Source organism: Ranitomeya imitator, chromosome 1 (genome assembly GCF_032444005.1).
Source record: "Ranitomeya imitator isolate aRanImi1 chromosome 1, aRanImi1.pri, whole genome shotgun sequence".
In the NCBI taxonomy this organism is placed as follows: Eukaryota; Metazoa; Chordata; class Amphibia; order Anura; family Dendrobatidae; genus Ranitomeya; species Ranitomeya imitator.
Genome location: NC_091282.1, coordinates 393,850,828 through 393,873,714, shown reverse-complemented (window position 1 = coordinate 393,873,714; position 22,887 = coordinate 393,850,828). Strand labels below are relative to the sequence as shown.

Genomic DNA, 22,887 nt, shown 5'->3' with positions numbered 1-22,887 from the left:
GAGACACGAAGGGAAGGATATTGTGGAACAGTGAGAAACGAGATCAAGCACAAAGGAGAACCAGTAGGAGTCGTACCGTGAGACCGAGGCAACATCCTACTGAGGCACGTAGCCGGTGGCTGGAACACCGCGGGAGTAACTGACTCTAGGCCTTACTTCGAACTCCGCAGGACAGTTAATTATAGGTTGGCTGTCTACCTTAAATTTCCTACGAAGGCATAGGGGGCAACGCGTGGAGAGGGGCGTCTCTAGGGTCCCGGAAGAGCTCCGAGCCTTCCCGTCATACGGGTGCGTACTAGCCATAACATACCTGGGGGACGAGAAACTAGTAACATCTGGAACAAGCGAGAGAGAATTAGAAAGAACGAACGAACGAGAACAGCAGTTGTGAGGACTATTCCGAATGCTCAGCAGGGTAGCACTACAACACACAGGCGCTAGTGGTAGGCACTGATTTCCACCTGCAAAGGGAACTCTGGATGTGCCCATCGGACCAGCCGGTCTCAGATAGCCCTGTTAAGCGTGCTCTGGATCGAGGATCCTGAAGTCTTCAGTAAAGAGGTAAAGAGACTGCAACCTTGTGTCCTCGTTATTGACTGCACCTCACACCATCACCATCCACCTTACTGGGAAGCCCTGGGGACATACTTCACCTGTGGGAAGGTATACCATCCAGCTGCCATTCCATCACCCCAGCGGACCCCACAGCAGCGTCGGTCACCCTGACCGAACACCACAGGTGGCATCACGAATCCCTGATAGACTGTACCACCTTTATTGGACGCCCCGTAGCAGGGTCGCGGACTGGGTCTAGCTACCGTGACAGCCTCAGAACCGAACCAGAGAGGCCCGGTACCGAGAACTCGTGGCCCTGTGTCTGGGGACGCTCCATAAACAACTCTGCAGACAACCCCACCCACCTGGAATTGACAATGGCAATGTCATGTAAAGCACAGCAAGGGGACTCAATAAAGAGTCTCTAATTTTTCCAAAAATTCGGCCACAGACACCACTTAAGTGGCATCAATTTCACCAGAGTTTTTTTTAATACGGTTGGTGAGGTGATTTTCAAAAATCATCAAGCTTTAAGTCTCCCCAGGATGACACAGGGGTAGAAAAGTCCTTGCGGACCCAGGATTTGTTCATCTTGATGAACGTTAGTCTGTCTACATTGTCACTGGACAGCCGCGTGCGCTTATCTGTCAGCACACCACCAGCAGCGCTGAACACACGTTCAGAGAGAACACTTGCTGCGAGGCACGACAAGATCTCCAAGGAGTGAGTGGCGAGCTCAGGCCATTTTTCAAGATTGGAAGCCCAAAATGAGCAAGGGTCCAGTTCCACTGTCATGGCATCGATGTTATCTTGGAGATACTCTTGTACCATCCTCTCTCTAGGCATTGGCAGTGCATCAGACTTCTTGTCTCCTGTGGCCTTGCAAAAGATGGTCTAAAAAGATTTTGAAACGATTGGAAAAAATTGCTGTTACCACCAGATATGATGTTACTGTTACGGTTTGAGTGATGACTCGATAGTCCCATGGTTGGCAAGTTAGAACTCAGAGATTCACTACGTGCACCACTGGTGTTTTGTGGAAAAGCAGATGTTAGATTCTGTAACAGTTTCTGCTGATACTCCTGCATGCGTGAATCCCTTTCTATGGCAGGAATTATTTTGCCAAATTTACTTTTGTACCGGGGATCTAAGAGTGTGGCCTGTTAACCTCGGGAAAATACAAAACTGGGGGCTAAAAAATAATTTTGGGGGGAAATTTTTTATTTTTATTTTCACGGCTCTGTGTTATAAACTGTAGTGAAACACTTGGGGGCTCAAAGTTCTCACAACACATCTAGATAAGTCCCTTGGGGGGTCTAGTTTCCAACATGGGGTCACTTGTGTGGGGTTTCTACTGTTTAGGTACATTAGGGGCTCTGCAAGTGCAATGTGATGCCTGCAGACCATTCCATCTAAGTCTGCATTCCAAATGGCGCTCCTTCCCTTCCGAGCCCTCCCATGCGCCTAAACGGTGGTTCCCCCCCACTTATAGGGTATCAGCGCACTCAGGACAAATTGGACAACAACTTTTGGGGTCCAATTTCTCCTGTTACCTGTTGTGAATTCCGCTCTTGGGCTCCCTCCGGTGGTTGTAAGTGACACTTTTGTGACTTCTGCTCTTGGGCTCCCTCTTGTGGTTTCAAGTGGTATGGCTGCTCCTTGGAGTTAGCTGTCAGCAGCTGCTTTCACTGATCGTCTTTTCTGCTCGACTATTTATGCCTGCTCTGTCCTTCAGCTAGTGCCACTTGTAAATGGTTCCTGGTTGGATTCACATCTCTTTTGGATTTCCCTGTTATCCTGACCAGTTCAGCAAAGCTAAGTTTTTTGCTTGCTCTTTTCTGTTCACAGATTGTGGACTTATCCGTTCTGTGCTTTCTTTGTTTGTCCAGCGTTATCAGTATGAATTCATTCTGTCTTGCTGGAAGCTCTGGGAAGCAGATTTACCCTCCACACCTTTAGTCAGGTGTGGAGATTTTTAGTAAACTCTGTGTGGATTTTTGTAGTGTTTTATACTGACCGCACAGTATTCCATCCTGTCCTATCTATCAAGCTAGACTGGCTTCCTGTGCTCATCCTGGTTTCATTCTGTGTATGTCTTTTCCCTCTCCACTCACAGTCATTATTTGTGGGGGGCTAATCTATCCTTTGGGGATTTTCTCTGAGGCAAGATAGCTTTCCTGCTTCTATCTTTAGGGGTAGTTAGCTCTTAGGCTGTGACGAGGTGCCTAGGGAGTGTCAGGAGCATCCCACGGCTACTTCTAGTTTTGTGTTGAGCTTAGGGACTGCAGTCAGTACAGTTACCACTTCCTTCAGAGCTCGTTGCATGTTGCTCCTAAACCACCGTGTCATAACAGTACAAGTGGCCAAAAATGAATTAAATGCATCTCAAAAGAAGGAAAAGAAAGTTCTGAACCATTTTTTTCTCTGTCCTCTATTTTGTCTTTTTTTTCCTCTTGACATTTGGGTGGTGCAGGATTTGTGCTCTGGCATGGATGTTCAGGGTTTGTTTTCTCGTGTGGATCAACTTGCTGCAAGAGTACAGAATATCCAGGACTATGTTGTCCAGACTCCGGCTTTAGAGCCTAGAATTCCTACTCCTGATTTGTTTTTTGGAGACAGATCCAAGTTTTTGAACTTTAAAAATAACTGCAAATTGTTTTTTGCTTTGAAACCCCGTTCTTCAGGTGATTCCATTCAGCAAGTAAAAATCATCATATCCTTGCTGCGTGGTGACACTCAAGACTGGGCCTTTTCTCTTGAAACAGGGGATCCGGCATTATTGAATGTAGACGCATTTTTTCAAGCACTCGGATTATTGTATGACGAACCTAATTCTGTGGATCATGCAGAAAAAACCCTGTTGGCCTTGTGTCAAGGTCAGGAAGCGGCAGAATTATACTGCCAGAAATTTAGAAAATGGTCTGTGCTCACTAAATGGAATGAGGAGGCTCTGGCTGCTATTTTCAGAAAAGGACTTTCTGAAGCCCTTAAAGATGGTATGGTGGGCTTTCCTACGCCTGCCGGTTTGAGCGAATCTATGTCTCTAGCCATTCAGATTGATCGGCGTCTGTGCGAGCGCAAAGCTGTGCACCATATGGCAGTGTCCTCGGAGCAGAGTCCTGAACCTATGCAATGTGATAGGATTTTGACTAGAACAGAACGGCAGGAATTCAGACGTCAGAATAGGCTGTGTTTTTACTGTGGTGATTCTTCTCATGTTATCTCTGATTGCCCTAAGCGTACTAAGAGAGTCGCTAGGTCTTTTACCATTAGTACGATACAGCCTAAATTTCTCTTATCTGTGACCCTGATTTGCTCATTGTCGTCCTTTTCTGTCATGGCATTTGTGGATTCAGGCGCTGCCCTGAACTTAATGGACTTAGAATTCGCCAGGCGCTGTGGTTTTTCCTTGCAGCCTTTGCAGAGCCCTATTCCTTTGAGTGGTATTGATGCTACACCCTTGGCCAAGGATAAACCTCAGTACTGGACGCAGATGACTATGTACATGGCCCCAGCACATCAGGAAGATTGCCGTTTTCTGGTGTTGCATGACCTGCATGATGTTGTTGTACTGGGTTTTCCATGGTTACAGGAACATAATCCGGTGCTGGATTGGAAAACTATGACTGTGACTAGTTGGGGTTGTCAAGGGGTACATAGTGACGTTCCTTTGATGTTAATTTCCTCTTCCCCCTCTTCTGAGGTCCCTGAGTTTTTGTCGGATTTTCAGGATGTATTTGATGAGCCCAAGTCCAGTTCCCTTCCACCGCACAGGGACTGTGATTGTGCTATTAACTTGATTCCTGGTTGCAAGTTCCCTAAGGGCCGACTTTTCAATCTGTCTGTGCCAGAGCATGCCGCCATGCGGAGTTATGTTAAGGAGTCTTTGGAGAAGGGGCATATTTGGCCCTCTTCGTCACCATTGGGAGCGGGTTTCTTTTTTGTTGCTAAGAAGGATGGCTCCTTGAGACCCTGTATTGATTATCATCTTCTTAATAAGATCACGCTTAAATTCCAATACCCCTGGCCCCTGCTTACTGATTTGTTTGCTCAGATTAAGGGGGCTAGTTGGTTTACTAAGATTGACCTCCGAGGGGCATATAATCTTGTTCGTATTAAACAGGATGACGAATGAAAAACTGCATTTAATACGCCCGAAGGCCATTTTGAATACCTTGTGATGCCATTTGGGCTCTCTAATGCTCCATCTGTGTTCCAGTCTTTCATGCATGATATTTTCTGCAATTATCTTGATAAATTCATGGTCGTATATTTGGATGATATTTTGATTTTTTCTGATGATTGGGAGTCTCATGTGAAGTAGGTCAGGATGGTGTTCCAGATCCTTCGTGATAATGCTTTGTTTGTGAAGGGGTCTAAGTGCCTATTCAAAGTTCAGAAGGTCTCTTTTTTGGGTTTTATTTTTTCTCCCTCGTCTATAGAAATGGATCCTGTTAAGGTCCAAGCTATTCATGACTGGATTCAACCCACATCTGTGAAGGGCCTTCAAAAATTTTTGGGCTTTGCTAATTTCTATCGCCGTTTCATTGCCAACTTTTCCAGTGTGGTTAAGCCCCTTACTGATTTGACAAAGAAATCGCTGATGTGACAAATTGGTCCTCTGCGGCTGTTGAGGCCTTTCAGGAGCTTAAACGCCGATTTACTTCTGCCCCTGTGTTGCGTCAGCCGGATGTTTCTCTTCCTTTTCAGGTTGAGGTCGACGCTTCTGAGATTGGGGCAGGGGCCGTTTTGTCTCAGAGGGAGTCTGATGGTTCTTTGATGAAACCGTGTGCCTTTTTTTCCAGAAAATTTTCGCCTGCGGAACGCAATTATGATGTCGGCAATCGGGAGTTGTTGGCTATGAAGTGGGCGTTTGAGGAGTGGCGACATTGGCTTGAGGGAGCTAAGCACCGCGTTGTGGTCTTGACTGATCATAAGAATCTGGTTTACCTCGAGTCGGCCAAGCGGCTGAATCCTAGACAGGCTCGATGGTCTTTGTTTTTCTCCCATTTTGATTTTGTGGTCTCGTATCTTCCGGGATCTAAGAATGTTAAGGCTGATGCCCTCTCTAGGAGTTTTTCACCTGATTCTCCTGGAGTCCTTGAGCCGGTTGGCATTCTTAAGGAAGGGGTGATTCTTTCTGCCATCTCCCCTGATTTGCGGCGGGTGCTTCAGGAATTTCAGGCTGATAGGCCTGACCGCTGTCCTGTGGGGAAGCTGTTGGTTCCTGATAGATGGACGAGTAAGGTGATTTCTGAGGTTCATTGTTCAGTGTTGGCTGGTCATCCTGGGATTTTTGGTACCAGAGATTTGGTTGCTAGGTCCTTTTGGTGGCCTTCCTTGTCGCGCGATGTCTGTGCTTTTGTGCAGTCCTGTGGGACTTGCGCCCGAGCCAAGCCTTGCTGTTCCCGCGCTAGTGGGTTGCTTTTGCCTTTGCCAGTCCCTGAGAGGCCCTGGACGCATATTTCCATGGATTTTATTTCGGATCTTCCTGTTTCCTAGAAGATGTCTGTTATCTGGGTTGTTTGTGACCGGTTCTCTAAAATGGTCCATCTGGTACCTTTGCCGAAGTTGCCTTCCTCCTCAGATCTGGTTCCATTATTTTTTCAGCATGTGGTTCGTTTGCATGGCATTCCGGAAAATATTGTGTCTGACAGAGGTTCTCAGTTTGTCTCTAGATTTTGGCGGGCCTTTTGTGCTAGGATGGGCATTGATTTGTCTTTTTCTTCGGCGTTTCATCCTCAGACTAATGGCCAAACTGAGCGAACTAATCAGACCTTGGAGACCTATTTGAGATGCTTTGTGTCTGCTGATCAGGATGATTGGGTGTCTTTCTTGCCGTTGGCTGAGTTTGCCCTTAATAATCGGGCTAGTTCGGCTACTTTGGTTTCACCTTTCTTTTGTAATTTTGGTTTTCATCCTCGCTTTTCTTCTGGGCAGGTTGAACCTTCTGATTGTACTGGTGTTGATTCTGTGGTGGACAGGCTGCAGCAGATTTGGACTCGTGGTGGACAATTTGACGTTGTCTCAGGAAAGGGCTCAACGTTTTGCTAACCGCCGTCGGTGTGTTGGTCCCCGGCTTCGTGTGGGGGATTTGGTTTGGTTATCTTCTCGTCATGTTCCTATGAAGGTTTTGTCCCCTAAGTTTAAGCCTCGTTTTATTGGTCCTTATAAAATTTCTGAAATTATTAATCCGGTGTCTTTTCGTTTGGCCCTTCCAGCCTCTTTTGCCATTCATAATGTTTTCCATAGATCTTTGTTGCGGAGATATGTGGTGCCCGTTGTTCCCTCGGTTGACCCTCCTGCCCCGGTGTTGGTTGAGGGAGAGTTGGAATATGAGGTTGAGAAGATTTTGGATTCTCGTTTTTCGAGGCGGAGGCTTCAGTATCTTGTCAAGTGGAAGGGTTATGGTCAGGAGGATAATTCTTGGGTTGTTGCCTCCGATGTCCATGCCACCAATTTGGTTCGTGCTTTTCACTTGGCTCGTCCTGATCGGCCTAGGGGCTCTGGTGAGGGTTCAGTGACCCCTCCTCAAGGGGGGGGTACTGATGTGAATTCCGCTCTTGGGCTCCCTCCGGTGGTTGTAAGTGACACTTTTGTGAGTTCTGCTCTTGGGCTCCCTCTTGTGGTTTCAAGTGCTATGGCTGCTCCTTGGAGTTAGCTGTCAGCAGCTGCTTTCACTGATCGTCTTTTCTGCTCGACTATTTATGCCTGCTCTGTCCTTCAGCTAGTGCCACTTGTAAATGGTTCCTGGTTGGATTCACATCTCTTTTGGATTTCCCTGTTATCCTGACCAGTTCAGCAAAGCTAAGTTTTTTGCTTGCTCTTTTCTGTTCACAGATTGTGGACTTATCCGTTCTGTGCTTTCTTTGTTTGTCCAGCGTTATCAGTATGAATTCATTCTGTCTTGCTGGAAGCTCTGGGAAGCAGATTTACCCTCCACACCTTTAGTCAAATGTGGAGATTTTTAGTAAACTCTGCGTGGATTTTTGTAGTGTTTTATACTGACCGCACAGTATTCCATCCTGTCCTATCTATCAAGCTAGACTGGCCTCCTGTGCTCATCCTGGTTTCATTCTGTGTATGTCTTTTCCCTCTCCACTCACAGTCATTATTTGTGGGGGGCTAATCTATCCTTTGGGGATTTTCTCTGAGGCAAGATAGCTTTCCTGCTTCTATCTTTAGGGGTAGTTAGCTCTTAGGCTGTGACGAGGTGCCTAGGGAGTGTCAGGAGCATCCCACGGCTACTTCTAGTGTTGTGTTGAGCTTAGGGACTGCGGTCAGTACAGTTACCACTTCCTTTAGAGCTCGTTCCATGTTGCTCCTAAACCACCGTGTCATAACAGTTACCCTCGGAAAAATACAAAACTGGGGGCTAAAAAATAATTTTTGTCGGAAAAATTTTTTGTTTTATTTTTACGGCTCTGCATTATAAACTTCTGTGAAGCCCTTGGTGGGTCAAAGTGCTCACCACACATCTAGATACATTCCTTAGGGGGTCTACTTTCCAAAATGGTGTCACTTGTGGGGGGTTTCAATGTTTAGGCACATCAGTGGCTCTCCAAACGCAACATGGCGTCCCATCTCAATTCCTGTCAATTTTGCTTTGAAAAGTCAAACGGCGCTCCTACCCTTCCGAGCTCTCCCATGCGCCCAAACAGTGGTTTACCCCCACATATGGAGTATCAGTGTACTCAGGACAAGTTGTACAACAACTTTTGTGGTTCAATTTCTTCTATTACCATTGGGAAAATAAAAAATTGGGGGCAAAAAGATAATTTTTGTGAAAAAAAATGATTTTTTATTTTTACGGTTCTGCACTATAAACTTCTGTGAAGCACTTGGTGGGTCAAAGTGCTCACCACACCTCTAGATAAGTTCCTTAGGGGGTCTACTTTCCAAAATGGTGTCCCTTGTGGGGGGTTTTAATATTTAGGCACATCAGTGGTTCTCCAAACGCAACATGGCGTCCCATCTCAATTCCAGTCAATTTTGCATTGAAAAGTCAAATGGCACTCCTTCGCTTCCGAGCTCTGTCATGCACCCAAACAGTGGTTTACCTCCACATATGGGGTATCGGCGTACTCAGGACAAATTGTACAACAATGTTTGAGGTCTATTTTCTCCTGTTACCCTTGGTAAAATAAAACAAATTGGAGCTGAAGTAAATTTTTTGTGAAAAAAAGTTACCATATATACTCGAGTATAAGCCGAGATTTTCAGCCCAAATTTTTGGGCTGAAAGTGCCCCTCTCAGCTTATACTCGAGTCAAGGTGGGTGGCAGGGTCAGCGGGTGAGGGCGCTGAGGCATACTTACCTAGTCCCAGCGATCCTGACGCTCCCTCTGCCTGTCACAGCTGTCTTCTGTGCTGCAGCTTCTTCCCCTCTTCAGCCGTCACGTGGGACCGCTCATTAGAAAAATGAATAGGCGGCTCCACCTCCCATAGGGGTGGAGCCGTGTATTCATTTTTTTAATCAGCGGTGCCGGTGACCGCTGATAGAGAAAGAGGCTGCGGCACCGAAGACAGCTGTGACAGGCAGAGGGAGCCGGACGCCAGGAGCAGGTAAGTATGTAATATTCACCTGTCCCCGTTCCAGCCGCCGGGCGTCGCACGATCTTCCCGGCGCCTCCATCTTCCCGGCGTCTATCTGCGCTCTGACTGTTCAGGTCAGAGGGCGCGATGACGCATATAGTGTGCGCGGCGCCCTCTGCCTGATCAGTCAGAGCAGAGATGCCGGGAAGATGGAGGCGCCGGGACCGGACGCTGGGAGCTGCAAGCAAGAGAGGTGAGTATGTGTTTTTTTTTTTTATTGCAGCAGCAGCAGCGCCACAGATTTATGTGGAGCATCTATGGGGCACAATGAACGGTGCAGAGCACTGTATATGGGGCACAGCTATGGGGCACAATGAACGGTGCAGAGCACTGTATATGGGGCACAGCTATGGGGCACAATGAACGGTGCAGAGCACTGTATATGGGGCACAGCTATGGGGCACAATGAACGGTGCAGAGCACTGTATATGGGGCACAGCTATGGGGCACAATGAACGGTGCAGAGCACTGTATATGGGGCACAGCTATGGGGCACAATGAACGGCGCAGAGCACTATATGGGGCACAGATATGGGGCACAATGAACGGTGCAGAGCACTGTATGGGGCACAGCTATGGGACAAAATGAACGGTGCAGAGCATTGTATATGGGGCACAGATATGGGGCAATAATGAACGGTGCCGAGCACAGTATGGGGCACAGCTATGGGGCACAATGAACGGTGCAGAGCACTGTATATGGGGCACAGCTATGGGGCACAATGAACGGTGCAGAGCACTATATGGGGCACAGATATGGGGCAATAATGAACGGTGCCGAGCACAGTATGGGGCACAGCTATGGGACAAAATGAATGGTGCAGAGCACTATATGGGGCACAGCTATGGGACAAAATGAACGGTGCAGAGCACTATATGGGGCACAGCTATGGGGAAATATGAACGGTGCAGAGCACTATATGGCACAGCTATGGGGAAATAATGATCTATTTTTATTTTTGAAATTCACCGGTAAATGCTGCATTTCCACCCTAGGCTTATACTCGAGTCAATATGTTTTCCCAGTTTTTTGTGGCAAAATTAGGGGGGTCGGCTTATACTCGGGTCGGCTTATACTCGAGTATATACGATAAATGTTCATTTTTATTTAAACATTCCAAAAATTCCTGTGAAACACCTGAAGGGTTAATAAACTTCTTGAATGTGGTTTTAAGCACCTTGAGGGGTGCAGTTTTTAGAATGGTGTCACACTTGGGTATTTTCTATCATATAGACCCCTCAAAATGACTTCAAATGAGATGTGGTCCCTAAAATAAAATGGTGTTGGAAAAATGAGAAATTGCTGGTCAACTTTTAACCCTTATAACTCCCTAAAAAAAAAAAAATTTGGGTTCCAAAATTGTGCTGATGTAAAGTAGACATGTGGGAAATGTTACTTATTAAGTATTTTGTGTGACATATCTCTGTGATTTAATTGCATAAAAATTCAATCAAAGTTGGAAAATTGTGAAATTTTCAAAATTTTTGCCAAATTTCCATTTTTTTCACATATAAACGTAGGTAATATCAAAGAAATTTTACAACTATCATGAAGTACAATATGTCACGAGAAAACAATGTCAGAATCACCGGGATCCGCTGAAGCCTTCCAGAGTTATAACCTCATAAAGGGACAGTGGTCAGAATTGTAAAAATTGGCCCGGTCCATAACGTGCAAACCACCCTTGGGGGTAAAGGGGTTAAAGCCAGAAAGTTGCCATTTGAAATTACTTTAGTTTTGTGCCATGTATGTGATCTGCTTTTTTTTTATACAAAATTAAACAACTGAATGAACATCCTCCAAGGACGGTGATAACATAATTTTTGCCAGGGGTTGTATAACATTCAATTATGCTGCAGAGCAAATGTCACGGCTGGCACCTGCCTGCAGGTTTATTCTTTTTTTTTTTTTAAGTATATACAGATATTCATTATGCAAACTAGGGAGCAGGTGACTGAGGGATCAGTGACCTGTCAGCAGTCTGTATTATGAATACCTAATCAGAGCACTACATGAAGACCCCTCTCCAGGCCCGCCCTGGTGTATATGAATCTCAATAACTAAAAACTGAATATAAAGATTAAACATCAACCACAAGATGAATTTCATCAACCCAGGTATCATTTTAATCAGTATAACGGCGCCGAACTGACACTGTCTGTAGGTTACTGTGCACAATCCTGCCGACAGGTTCCCTTTAACTAATTGTTCATTTTGACACATAATACAGCATCTAAATAAAAAAATGCCTTTTTTGTTTACTAGCATATTCATTAAACACAGATAACTAGTTAGAAAGATATTTAGCAATTTGTAAGATTGAAAATGGAAAAAAAAAGAATGCAAGACTTCAATTTTATATACATAAGAATTATCTATATGTGTAGCAGGAAAGAAAATAGTTTACCTGTATTCAGGATGTAGACATCACTGTAGTACACTCCATCTGCTGAACAGCCACCAAACATGTATATTTGTTGTCCGACAGGGGCAAATGTGTGACCCGATCTTAGTATAACACATCAATGAATTACTACATTTTTTTCAAAGATAACAATTACCGTAAATCTGGATAATCAAAGGAATTACTTTATAATTTAGTTTTGCAAAATAATGTAAATTTTTTACCTTGCCTCGGGCATTGAACCAGATGTCTTTACTGGCACCCATGTTTCAGAAACTAAAATTTTATTAGTGACAAAAGAAAAATAATACCAATTATTATAATTTTTTAAAAGGCAAATATTTATACCTCCATAATCTAGTAAACTTAAAATTACCCAGAACCTTCTCAGGTACAGTCTCATTTCAGCTAGTCTCTAAAGATTTTTCAGCCTGTACTGCAAAGGGGCATGATCACTGCTTGGACTATTCCTCCTTTCCTCCCAGTAAAATGATAACACTTTGGCTATGTGCACACATGCAGTATTTAGTCAGTATTTTACAATGTTTGTATCACAAAATCAGGAGTGGAACTATAAGAGGAATAGTATAAGGCCACAGATTCAGTATTTTACATCAGTATTTCTAAGTAGACACAAGCAAAATGTTTAAGGTTTGGTTTGGTTACGTTCGACGAACCTCCCGATGTTCGCCGCACAGTTCGTCAAACGTATCCAAACCCCATTGAATTCAATAGGAGGCAAAACCAAACACATAGAGCCCAAAAGCTGCCAAACAGCTCAAATTAGGGGCAGATACCAAGAAACGTGACATCAATTTACCCAGAGTACAAATAGTATAATTGCACTGCATGGGACAGGGCATGGACCAGAATTTCTAGCTTAAAGGGAATCTGTCACCCCAATTCGCCTATAAGCTAAGACCACCAGCATCAGGGGCTTATCTACAGCATTCTGTAATGCTGTAGATAAGCCTCCGATGTACCCTGCAAGATAAGAAAAACAGGTTATATTATACTCACCCAGGGGCGGTTAGATGGGCGTCGTGGTCTGGGTCGGGCACCTCCCATCTTCATACGATGACCTCCTCTTCTTTTCTTCCTGCCCGGCGCCTGTGCACTGCAGTACTTTGCTTTGCCCTCAACAGGGCAGACAAAGTACGCCTGCGCAGGAGCCGCGGCAGGAAGAAAAAGAAGAGGACGTCATCGTATGAAGATGGGAGGCACTGGACCCAGACCGCGATGCCAATCGAACCGCACCGTGACCGCCCCTGGGTGAGTATAATATAACCTGTTTTTCTTATCTTGTAGGGTGCATCGGAGGTTTATCTACAGCATTACAGAATGCTGTAGATAAGCCCCTGATGCTGGTGGTCTTAGCTTATAGGCGAATTGGGGTGACAGATTCCCTTTAAACATTGATCAGTAACAGGTGGATAAGTGTCAGGTGTAGGCCTGGTGGTCTGAGAGCCCTGCCAAATTCAGGCAAGACACATGAAGGAGACCCAACTTGCAGTCCAAAACAGTTATGGGCAGACACCAGGAAAAGTGGCATCAATTGACCCACAGTAGAAATATTATAATGGCACAGCATGGAAGGATGGGACATTTCTAGCTTACAAATTGATAAGTAAGAGGTGGATGAGTGACAGGTGTAGGCCTGGTGTTCCGAGACCCTTCCAAAAAGGCAACCCATCAGATGGACACCAAACTTGGAGTCTCCACATTTCAAAAAATTATTGGTACACACCACTAAATTGGCATAAATTTCCCCAGAGTAAAAATAGTATAATGGGTCTCTGACACACTTTCCACTACAGGCAACCCACCAGATGGAGATCCAATTTGGAGTCTACACAGTTCAAAAAATTATTGGCACCCACCACTCATGAAGTATCAATTTCCCCAAAGTAGAAATAGTATAATGTGGCTCTGACACTCCTTCCACTACAGACAAATGGAGATCCAACTTGGTTTCTCCACAATTCGAAAAAGTATTGGCACATACGAGTAAAGTATCATCAATTTCTCCAGAATACAAATAGTATAATGGGGCTCTGACACCCCTTCCACTTCCTTCAGCACTATTTCTAATCCTACAACAATATGGGCATCATGTTGCATATAATGCAGCAAGAAGTGTCGGATGCTTCCATGACGTTCAAGTCCATGGTGTGTTTGTGACAGGGTAACACTCAAGTTTGCTTCCTTCATCCCCTCCTGCAAACCATGGACAACAGAGAGGATCATTATCCTCTTCATCTCCTGACTGTTGTGCACCCATCATCTCTTCCTCTTAGTCTTCCTTCCTCCATTCCTCGGCTCCTGCACCTTCACTAACAGTTTGCATGGTGCCATAAGCCCCCCTCGATTCCTGTAATCCACCCTCCCATGGCACCAGACTGTTTAATGACAGTTCGGAACTTAGAGATATTGTGATCCCTTCTGCATCCTCTTCTTCCTCTCGGATCCCAACCTCATCCCTCAGACTATTCAAAGTGTGCTCCAGCATGTAGATGACCGGAATAGTGATGCTGATGATGGCATCATCAGCACTAACCATCTTAGTATCCATCTCAAAACTGTGCAGAAAGGTATAGAGGTCTTTCATCTCTGCCCATTCTGCAAGTGTGATTTGCTCCTCATCCATACTGAGTTGGCCCAGGCTATGCAAAATGACATATATTGCACCAGGGCCACAGTCGCTGCAACTTGTGCAGAGTGGAATTCCACCATGTCGGCACATCGCTTATCAACTGGTTAATCGGTAGCCCGAAAAACATCTGTAGTGATGCAAGTCGATGACCTGTGGGCTGAGAACCGCGGAAGTGAGCACACAGCAACTGCTTTCTGCAGCAGCCCATCCAGGCTGGGATAGTGGCAGAGAAATTGCTGTACCACCAGGTTGGGGATGTGAGCAATGCAAGGCACGTGTGTAAGGTTGCCCCAGAGTAGGGCCGCCACCAGGTTCACACCATTATCGCACACAGACTTCCCTAGCTCCAGGCTCAGTGAAGACAGCCATTGCGCCAACTCAACCTGAATACTGTCCGCAATTTTTGAGCTGTGTGACTGCGATTTCCAAGGCTGATTAATTTAAACACTGCTGATTGCAGTGAGCTCTGGCTGCACAATACGGAGGTGGGGGGGATTCTCTCTACTTTATTGGAATGCATAACTTGGTAAGGGAGCAGTTGAGGGTGCAGGTGGAGGCCTTAGAGGAGATGGAGGAGGCAAATGCAGTGGAAGAAGTGTTAAATACAGAAGTTTGTACCTCAAGCCTTGGGAATTTCAATACTTGTGGAGCAGTCCCTTCCCCAACTGTCCCCGCAGCCCTCACAGTCTCCTAGTACCCAGGTGAGGTGCAAGCGGAGATGTTATAGTGGATTGAGAAAGATATGATGTGCTTGGTGTCTGAGATTGGCCCAAAACAGCAGACATGTCCACTTCCGCAAAAGGTGACAGATAAATAAATGGAGGTTCTTCGGCCAGATACCTAGGTTAGAGCACTTGCCATGGTGACGGAGGAAGAAAAAGCAGCAGAAGCATTTTATGGTACAGCCAGTGGTTGGTGAGGCCCGCTAGGCCACATTTTAGCCCAATGAGATTTCCAGACTATCACATGTGGATCGTGCATGTGACGGTTCATGCATGTAGTTGTCAAATTATTGGAATTTTTGCCTGTACGGAGTTGCTTTTTTTTTAAAAAAGTTGGCAGATAACATGATTTGGGTCATCATTTGCAGTCTCAGAAAAGGGCCCATGCAAACGGCAGACCCACGACCACTGCTGGCTAGAGTTGGGGCTGAGGATGCAGTGCTTGTTGTGGTTGAATCACTCTGCATCTGTGTGGGAAGCTGCAACGTAACCTTGTCATCCCCATCCTCCACCTCCTCTACTTATTTACTCAGTTGCGTGCCTCTTGGTTCACACCAAATAGGATCTACAACCTCATTGTCATCCTTTATGTTCTCCCACTTCTCACCCTGAGAGTCATCCTCTTTCTCTTCCTGTCCTGAGAGCACAGTACAGTTCTCGTGCGTCTCAGCTATCTGAGACTCATCAGGGTCACCTGTAACCTGGGGGTTAATGTCTGGTGATGAGGGTCTGGATTCTGCTTGGACCCTACTTTGTCCGGCCCCAGATCCAACTGAAAAAAATTTTGTGCATCGGTGCAGATTTTTTTTGGTGCAGTCTTTGAATCTTTGGAGCAGACCTCTGATGCCCATGGAAGTTATTTTATGCAGTATTCCTGCTAATTTATATTTATAAAGTGTATAGCACCCAGTATACTGATAGTGGCAGAATAGGACAAAAAATTTTAGCACCAACTTCCCCCCAACATATTTCACCATGCTAGCTACTTAAGTCTATGTCCCATCCCCTGATGACGCGGCTAGCACGAAGAAACATGTTGGGGGGATGCTTGTGCTAAAATTTGTTGTCCTTTTCTGCCAATATCTATTAGCATACCAGGTGCTATACACTTTATAAATATAAATTAGCAGGAATACTGCATAAAATAACTGCAGACTATTGAGACAGATAAGGAACAAAAAGTTTTTTACCCTTTGTATATACTTTACTTTAATTAATAAAAATAAAAGCTAAATTTTATGGTCTTCTAGTTGGGTTCTCAACAATTTGAAAATTTTTGTTACACATACAATTGTATTGTTGCTGGAGCACAGCAAATAGCACAATAACCTGTAAACAGCCATGGGGGTGCAAACAAAGTGGTTAATGGTAATAGCAATAAGGAAAGAGAAAAAGAACCACTTACAGAGTATGCGCGCCGCCTATTATAATATAAAAACAGAAAACTTTATTGACAAAATGCTAGTATCCATTGATTTTCGAACAAGTATAACAATGTCCTTTTTTTCCTCGATTTACCTAAATCTGATTTAACAATTAATTGAAATAAAATTAGTCATTCATTGAAGCCATCGAAATACATAGATTTTTAGTAGACTATACTAGACCAGGCAAACACAAAGACAAAATTTATTTTAAGCAAATTACCTGTGTTGAACATGTGCAAGTCATCTACAACTTTTCCATGGTCGATACCACCAAAAACAAAAACATTTTCACCAACAGCTGCAACACTATGGCTCAAGGTCTGTGGGGCAGCTCCAGTTGGTGTTAATTTTTCCCATTTTAAGGTACCTGAAATGTAAGGACAATGTTTATAGTTTTAATCTTTATGATCCTCTTTTTTTCTGGGACAAGAAATAAAAACTCGTAGCAGAGGAGGTCAAAAGTTCTCGGCGACCATTAGCATTTAATTCAATCAGGTTTCGCCTTTTATCCTAAAATGCTAATTTATGTTTCCTTCCCAATTCCAATGAGTCAGAAGAAGACTAAATCCACTGCTGCTCACAGCTCTTTAATCCATCACCCCTACCAAATATTCTGGGAAAGATAGTTTTACAGTCTCACTACTCTTAGGGTACCGTCACACTATACGATTTACCTACGATCACGACCAGCGATGTGACCTGGCCGTGATCGTAGGTAAATCGTAGTGTGGTCGCTGGGGAGCTGTCACACAGACAGCTCTCCAGCGACCAACGATGCCGAGGTCCCCGGGTAACCAGGGTAAACATCGGGTTACTAAGCGCAGGACCGCGCTTAGTAACCCGATGTTTACCGTGGTTACCAGCGTAAAAAAAACCAAACAGCACATACTTACATTCTGGTGTCCGTCAGGTCCCTTGCCGTCTCTGCTTCCCGCACTGTGACTGCCGGCCGTAAAGTGAAAGTGAAAGCACAGTGCTCTGCTTTCACTTTACGGCCGGCAGTCACTGAGTGCGGGAAGCAGACGGCAAGGGACCTGACGGACACCAGAATGTAAGTATGTGCTGTTTGTTTTTTTTTAGTTTTACGCTTGTAACCAGGGTAAACATCGGGTTACTAAGCGCGGCCCTGCGCTTAGTAACCCGATGTTTACCCTGGTTACAAGCGAACGCATCGCTAGATCGCATCGCTAGATCGGTGTCACACACACCGATCTAGCGATGACAGCGGGAGATCCAGTGACGAAAGAATGTCAAAATTACATTGCTGTGCACATGTTTCATCTTCTGTCACTTCTTTGGAAAGACTCAAGAAGTTAAGGGTATGTGCCCACGTTGCGGAATTGCCTGTGGAATTTTTTGTGCGGATTCTGCATCTCTTGGCAGAAAACGCAGGTGCGAATTTGATGCGTTTTTTATGCGGATTTGCTGCGGATTTAGGCTACGTTCACATTAACGTTGCATCGGGCGCAGCCGCGGCGACGCATGCGTCATGCACCCCTATATTTAACATGGGGGGGCGCATGGACATGCATTGCACTTGCATTTTGTGACGCATGCGTCACTGTGGCGCATGCTTCAGGGAGCAGAGGACGCTGCATGATGCAGTTTTTTCTGCGCCAAAAACCATGCAAAAGTGGACGCATGCGTCCCAAAATGCTGTGTTGTGCATGCGTTTACATTTGCGTTGTGCGTTGCATCGCCGACGCTGCACCGCACAATGCAAATGTGAACGTAGCCTTACTGCAGATTTTGTGCCGATTTCTTGCGTTTTTTACCCATGCGGATTTCTATAATGGAATGGGTACAAAAACGCTGCAGATCCACAAAAAAAAAGTGACATGCTACTTCTTTTAATCTGCAGCGTTTCTGCACAGAATTTTCCACACCATTAGCACAGTTTTTTTTTTCCTTCATTGAATAACATTGTACTGTAAATCACTTGCGGATCTGCAGCATTTCTGCACCGTAAAAAAAACGCTGCGGATCAGCAGGAAGTCCACAACGTGTGCACATACCCTAAAAGGAGTGACATGCTCGGGGGAGAAATGTTCGGATGCTGGGCTGATCAGATGTGAGTTGGAGGAGCTACTGCCAGGTCTGTCTAGCATTAGAGTACCTGTACTGACACTATTTCTTGCTCCAACAATGGATCTCAGGTAAATTAAACCCCCAGCACAAGCGGGAGCAATCTCTGCCCCACCCGTGACGTCTCTGTATGCTTTTCTCCCGCAGAAGCCGTCAAGCGTGGGAACACGGGTTCCATCTTGCTGCGAGGATGAAGAGACCGCAAAGCATGAGGGAGATGCTGCGCTGATAGGCACGGGTGGAGAGGACCTCCAGAGCATTACCGGCGAATATGCCCCTGACAGGATGAAGGTCCTGCAGGCTGCCTATCTCAGCAGCAGCAGGCGAGAGACAAGCATGGGGAGTTGTCTCTCAAGGGCTGAGCGCTTACAAAATGGCATCCCGCTTCAGGAACATGGGGACGGATTCCTCTCCTCCACTTCCTTCTGCAATGTCAGGAGACTGGATCTCCTATGCCCCTCAATGCTACTAAGACCACTCTAAGAAAAAATAGATCAGAGAGGGTTGGAGAAGATGTGGCTAATTTAAAAGGTCTCCGCAAAATTTCTCATATTGCTAATAATTCAGAGGTCTGGAGTGATTACACAGGGGAGTCCGCTGAGAAGGAAGAGGGTCAAAAGAGTTCTCCTCCCTTAACACCCTGGAAAAGTCTTCTTGCTCAATTACCTTAAAATACCCTAAATATGATTTTAAATCCTCATTTGCAGAGGTTAAGGAGACCTGTAGATCTGAGATTGCCTGTATGAGACAGGACTTACAGCATTTAGCCAGTCGCATAGACTCTCTGGAGGTGGAACATGATACCACTACATCTCATGTTGCTAAACTGCATAGGCTATCCATCTCACAATAGAAGACTGCCAAAGAACTAAAAGGCAGTTGGAAGATCTGGATAACAGGGGGAGAAGGTGTAACATTAGGGTGAGGGGCATTCCAGAATTTAATGAGCAAGAAAATCTCAAACTAATTCTACAAGAGATTTTTAATGCTGTATTGGGAGACCTTTCCTCAACGGCAATTAAATTTGACAGAGCTCACTGTGCCCTGCAACCTAAGGAGTCAACCTCGTATCCACGGGATATCTGCTGTCTTCATGACTATGAGACTAAGTAAAGGATTAAGGCAAAGGCTAGACTGCAAAAAGAAATTTCATACTTTCATTTCAGCTGTTCCTGGAATTGTCCCGTTTCCCTACAGAAAAGAAGGCTCCTCAGGCTCTTGTTGTCCATTTTGAAAGACCTCTGGATCCCATACAGATGGGGTTTTCTTTTTGCTCTAATAGCTTGCAGAGAAGAAATCTCAGCGTCACTACGCTCCTTGGAGGATCTCCCAGCCTTTTGTGAAGCTATGGGTCTGCAGGTCACCAAGATTGAGTACTGGGATATTCCTTTACTGGCTGGGCCATCACCACCCCTGGTCAGGAGTCAGAAGAGGAGAATAGATCGGAGAGTTCCAGGGGAAAGGGTGGGTAAAAGAGGACTGCCTTCTAATAGAATGCGTTGAGATATTATTTTTTTATTTCATGATGGTTGAATTGATAGTCTAATATCTGATAATATGATGATGATGATTTCTTATGACCTGCTGCTTTGGTACACAAGTTTGAGCCACTACAGGTAAAATATTTCAATTAATATTTTAGTTGAGTGTTGCTGCTTAGTTGTTCTGTGGATTAATCCACATGATGGTATTATTCTTCACCTGGAGGACCCCGGGCTCTGATCTACTGTAAGGAAACTTTTTCCTTTTTTCTGGTATTCATAGATTTCTCTTTCAGTCTCTGGCCATTGGTCGGGTCAGACTCTGGGCCCTCCTCACTAGTTAATTTTTTATGGGGTTACGTTGCTAAATTTGCATTCCTGGTGGGTTCAGTTTAGGCCACAGGAGTAGCCCCGGACCTGTTTTTTTTTCCTCTGGGAAATATGACACTGAATTTACTTCAGTTTATTATTTGTGTTTTTGTTTGTTTATGTCTTGGTCTTCTCCTTGCCCTTGTGTTCTTACCCTTTCTTTTAGCTCAGGCACAAATTTTTAGAGGGAAGAATTACAACTGCACTGAGAATCTGAAGATCCATTACCTGCTGAAGAAGCTGCAATGAGGGTTCCTTTTTAGGGCCCCATGCTTTTTGCGAGTAACTCACTTTTTCACCATGACTGGCTTAATTTTATTTAATGTTAAGGGTCTTAATTCCCCTAGAAAAAGTAGGCTCACACTACAGGAGCTGAAGGCTCAGTGAGCTGATATAGCCTTTTCGCAAGAAACCCACTATGATAACACTGGAATATTTAAGTTTGCTCTCAGCTCCTTCCTTGTGTTCTATTTAGCTTTTAATAACAATAAGAGGCAGGGAGTAGCAATTCTAATATCCTCAGCCTGTTCCTTGTAGGTGAGTAAGGTGCATATTGATCCTGGGGTAGATTCGTTGTTTTAAAGGTCACATTAATGGGAAAATCCATTAATTTATGTAATTTAAATGCCCCAAATACAGGGCAGATTTGTTTTTCTGGAGAGGATGTTTTCTCTTCCGCTGGCAGCTTTAGTAATGGGAGAGGACTTTACTATCCCTTTCTCAGAGGTTTTTGATAGGCACTCCTTTGGGGGCAAGCCTTCATCACATAATTTGGCTAGAATGGCGTTGAATTTCAGGAGATTGATTAGGGCCAATTCACTTTTTGATTTACAGAGGATAGATCATGCTAAAGAAAGGGCCTTTTCCTTTTACTCTCCTCCTAATAATACCCATTCTAAAATAGATTTTTTTTTTTGCAAATCTAATAGCTCTTAAGATGCTGGAAAAAGTTGAAATGGGTCAAATTACCTGGATGGATCATGCTCCGGTCGTGCTGGATCTCAAGTCTACTCAACCTTTTTCTCGGATTTTTCATTGGCGCCTGATTGAGTTTTTAATCAAAGATCCTAATATTAGAAAGACCTTATTGGGCCATCTCACTGAATTCTTTCATGTTAATGAAGCTTTTAACTCTGTGGAAGGCTCACAAGGCAGTGATGAGGGGTTACTGTAGGATGGTTCTAGATTGAAAACGAGTGTTAAACTTGAATATAATAAATTAAGCACCCAACTTAGAACACTGGAATGTAAATTGGTTGGGTCACCTTCTTTGGGGGCCTTGAAGAAAGTAGTAGGGATTAGAAATAGGTTAAAAGATATTTCTTTACATAAAGTTGACAAATTACTTCTTTATACAAAACAAAAATACTACAAAAAGGGTAATAAGGCCCATTCATTATTGACCAGGCAATTGAAAGAAAAAGTCTCATCCTTTAAGTCTCAGGCCCTTAGGGGAGGCGATGGCATGATTCACTATAATCTGGTAGAAATTTCAAATGTGTTCCATGATTATGAACGCAAATTATATAATCTAAAAAAATAGCATTCCCTCATATAAGAAGGCCAGAGATACCTTATTGCAGAATTTTACTTTGGGTCTAACTCTTCCAGCGCTCCTTCCAAAAGCATTAACATTTCTTAATCAATCAGTAACTAAGTAGGAGATTGTAGATATCTTGAAGCATCTCCCTTTGGGTAAATCTGCAGGTCCAGATGGGTTAACCTGTATTATAAGACCTTTCTGGAGGAGCTTACTCCACACATAACTAAGAGGTTTAATTCTTTTATGGAAGGTTCTCCCATCCCGGGCTCGTTGCCCCATTCTTATCTGGTCTTTGTTCCTAAGCCTGGAAAGGATCCACTGGATTGTTCTAATTATCATCCAATAGCACTATTAAACTCTGAAAATTTTCACCCGCATGCTGGTCAACAGGCTCAATTCTTGGTTTCCCCGGCTTATTGATAAGGCCCAGTAGGGCAATAGACCTGATAGAGGTTTCTAACAGGGCAAATGTACAAACCCTTGTCCTAAGCCTGGACACAGAAAAAACATTTGACTGACTAAATTGGCCTTTTTTGTTTGAGACTGTGAAAACTTTTGGTATCTCGGGGGCTTTTCTGACAGCTATTAGGGCATTATATACCATAGTTCCCCTTTGGTCTCCATTAAACTGCCTTTTCATTCCGCTCCCTCTTTTAAAATCTCGAATAGTACACGACAGGAATGCCCTTATAGCCTTTGCGATATGTCATGTGTACAGAGCCTTTGGCTGCAAAGAATTGGCAAAACACTAATATTTCAGGAGTTAAGGTCAGAAATATAGTTTTCAAGATTTCATTGTTTGAGGATGATGTACTCTTAACCCTTACCAAGCTACACACTACGTTACCTAATCTTATGGAAATATTAAAATTTTATGGGGGCTTATCGGGTTATAAATTAAATACTTCTAAAATGGAAGCCATGTCGTTGAATGTTCTTCCGGGTGTTTTGGATCTTTTAAAATTGAATTTCAAGTTTACATGGAAGATTGACAGTATCAAGTGTCTGGGGGTTCACTTGTCCTCTTCTTATAATACACTGTACTCTAGCAAT

General features: G+C 44.4%; 1 protein-coding gene across 2 annotated transcripts in view; it reads right to left on the bottom strand.

Annotated features, from left to right (window-relative positions):
• LOC138674246 (uncharacterized) overlaps positions 1–22,887 on the bottom strand; it is a 205,363-nt gene that overhangs the window by 98,426 nt on the left and 84,050 nt on the right. For both annotated transcript variants that reach the window (XM_069762139.1, XM_069762141.1), the window contains exons 7-9: positions 16,577–16,723; positions 11,779–11,830; positions 11,558–11,658 (exon numbers count right to left, since the gene is read on the bottom strand). In XM_069762139.1, coding sequence (XP_069618240.1) covers positions 11,558–11,658; positions 11,779–11,830; positions 16,577–16,723 — 300 coding nt within the window. The remainder of the gene's footprint in view (positions 1–11,557; positions 11,659–11,778; positions 11,831–16,576; positions 16,724–22,887) is intronic.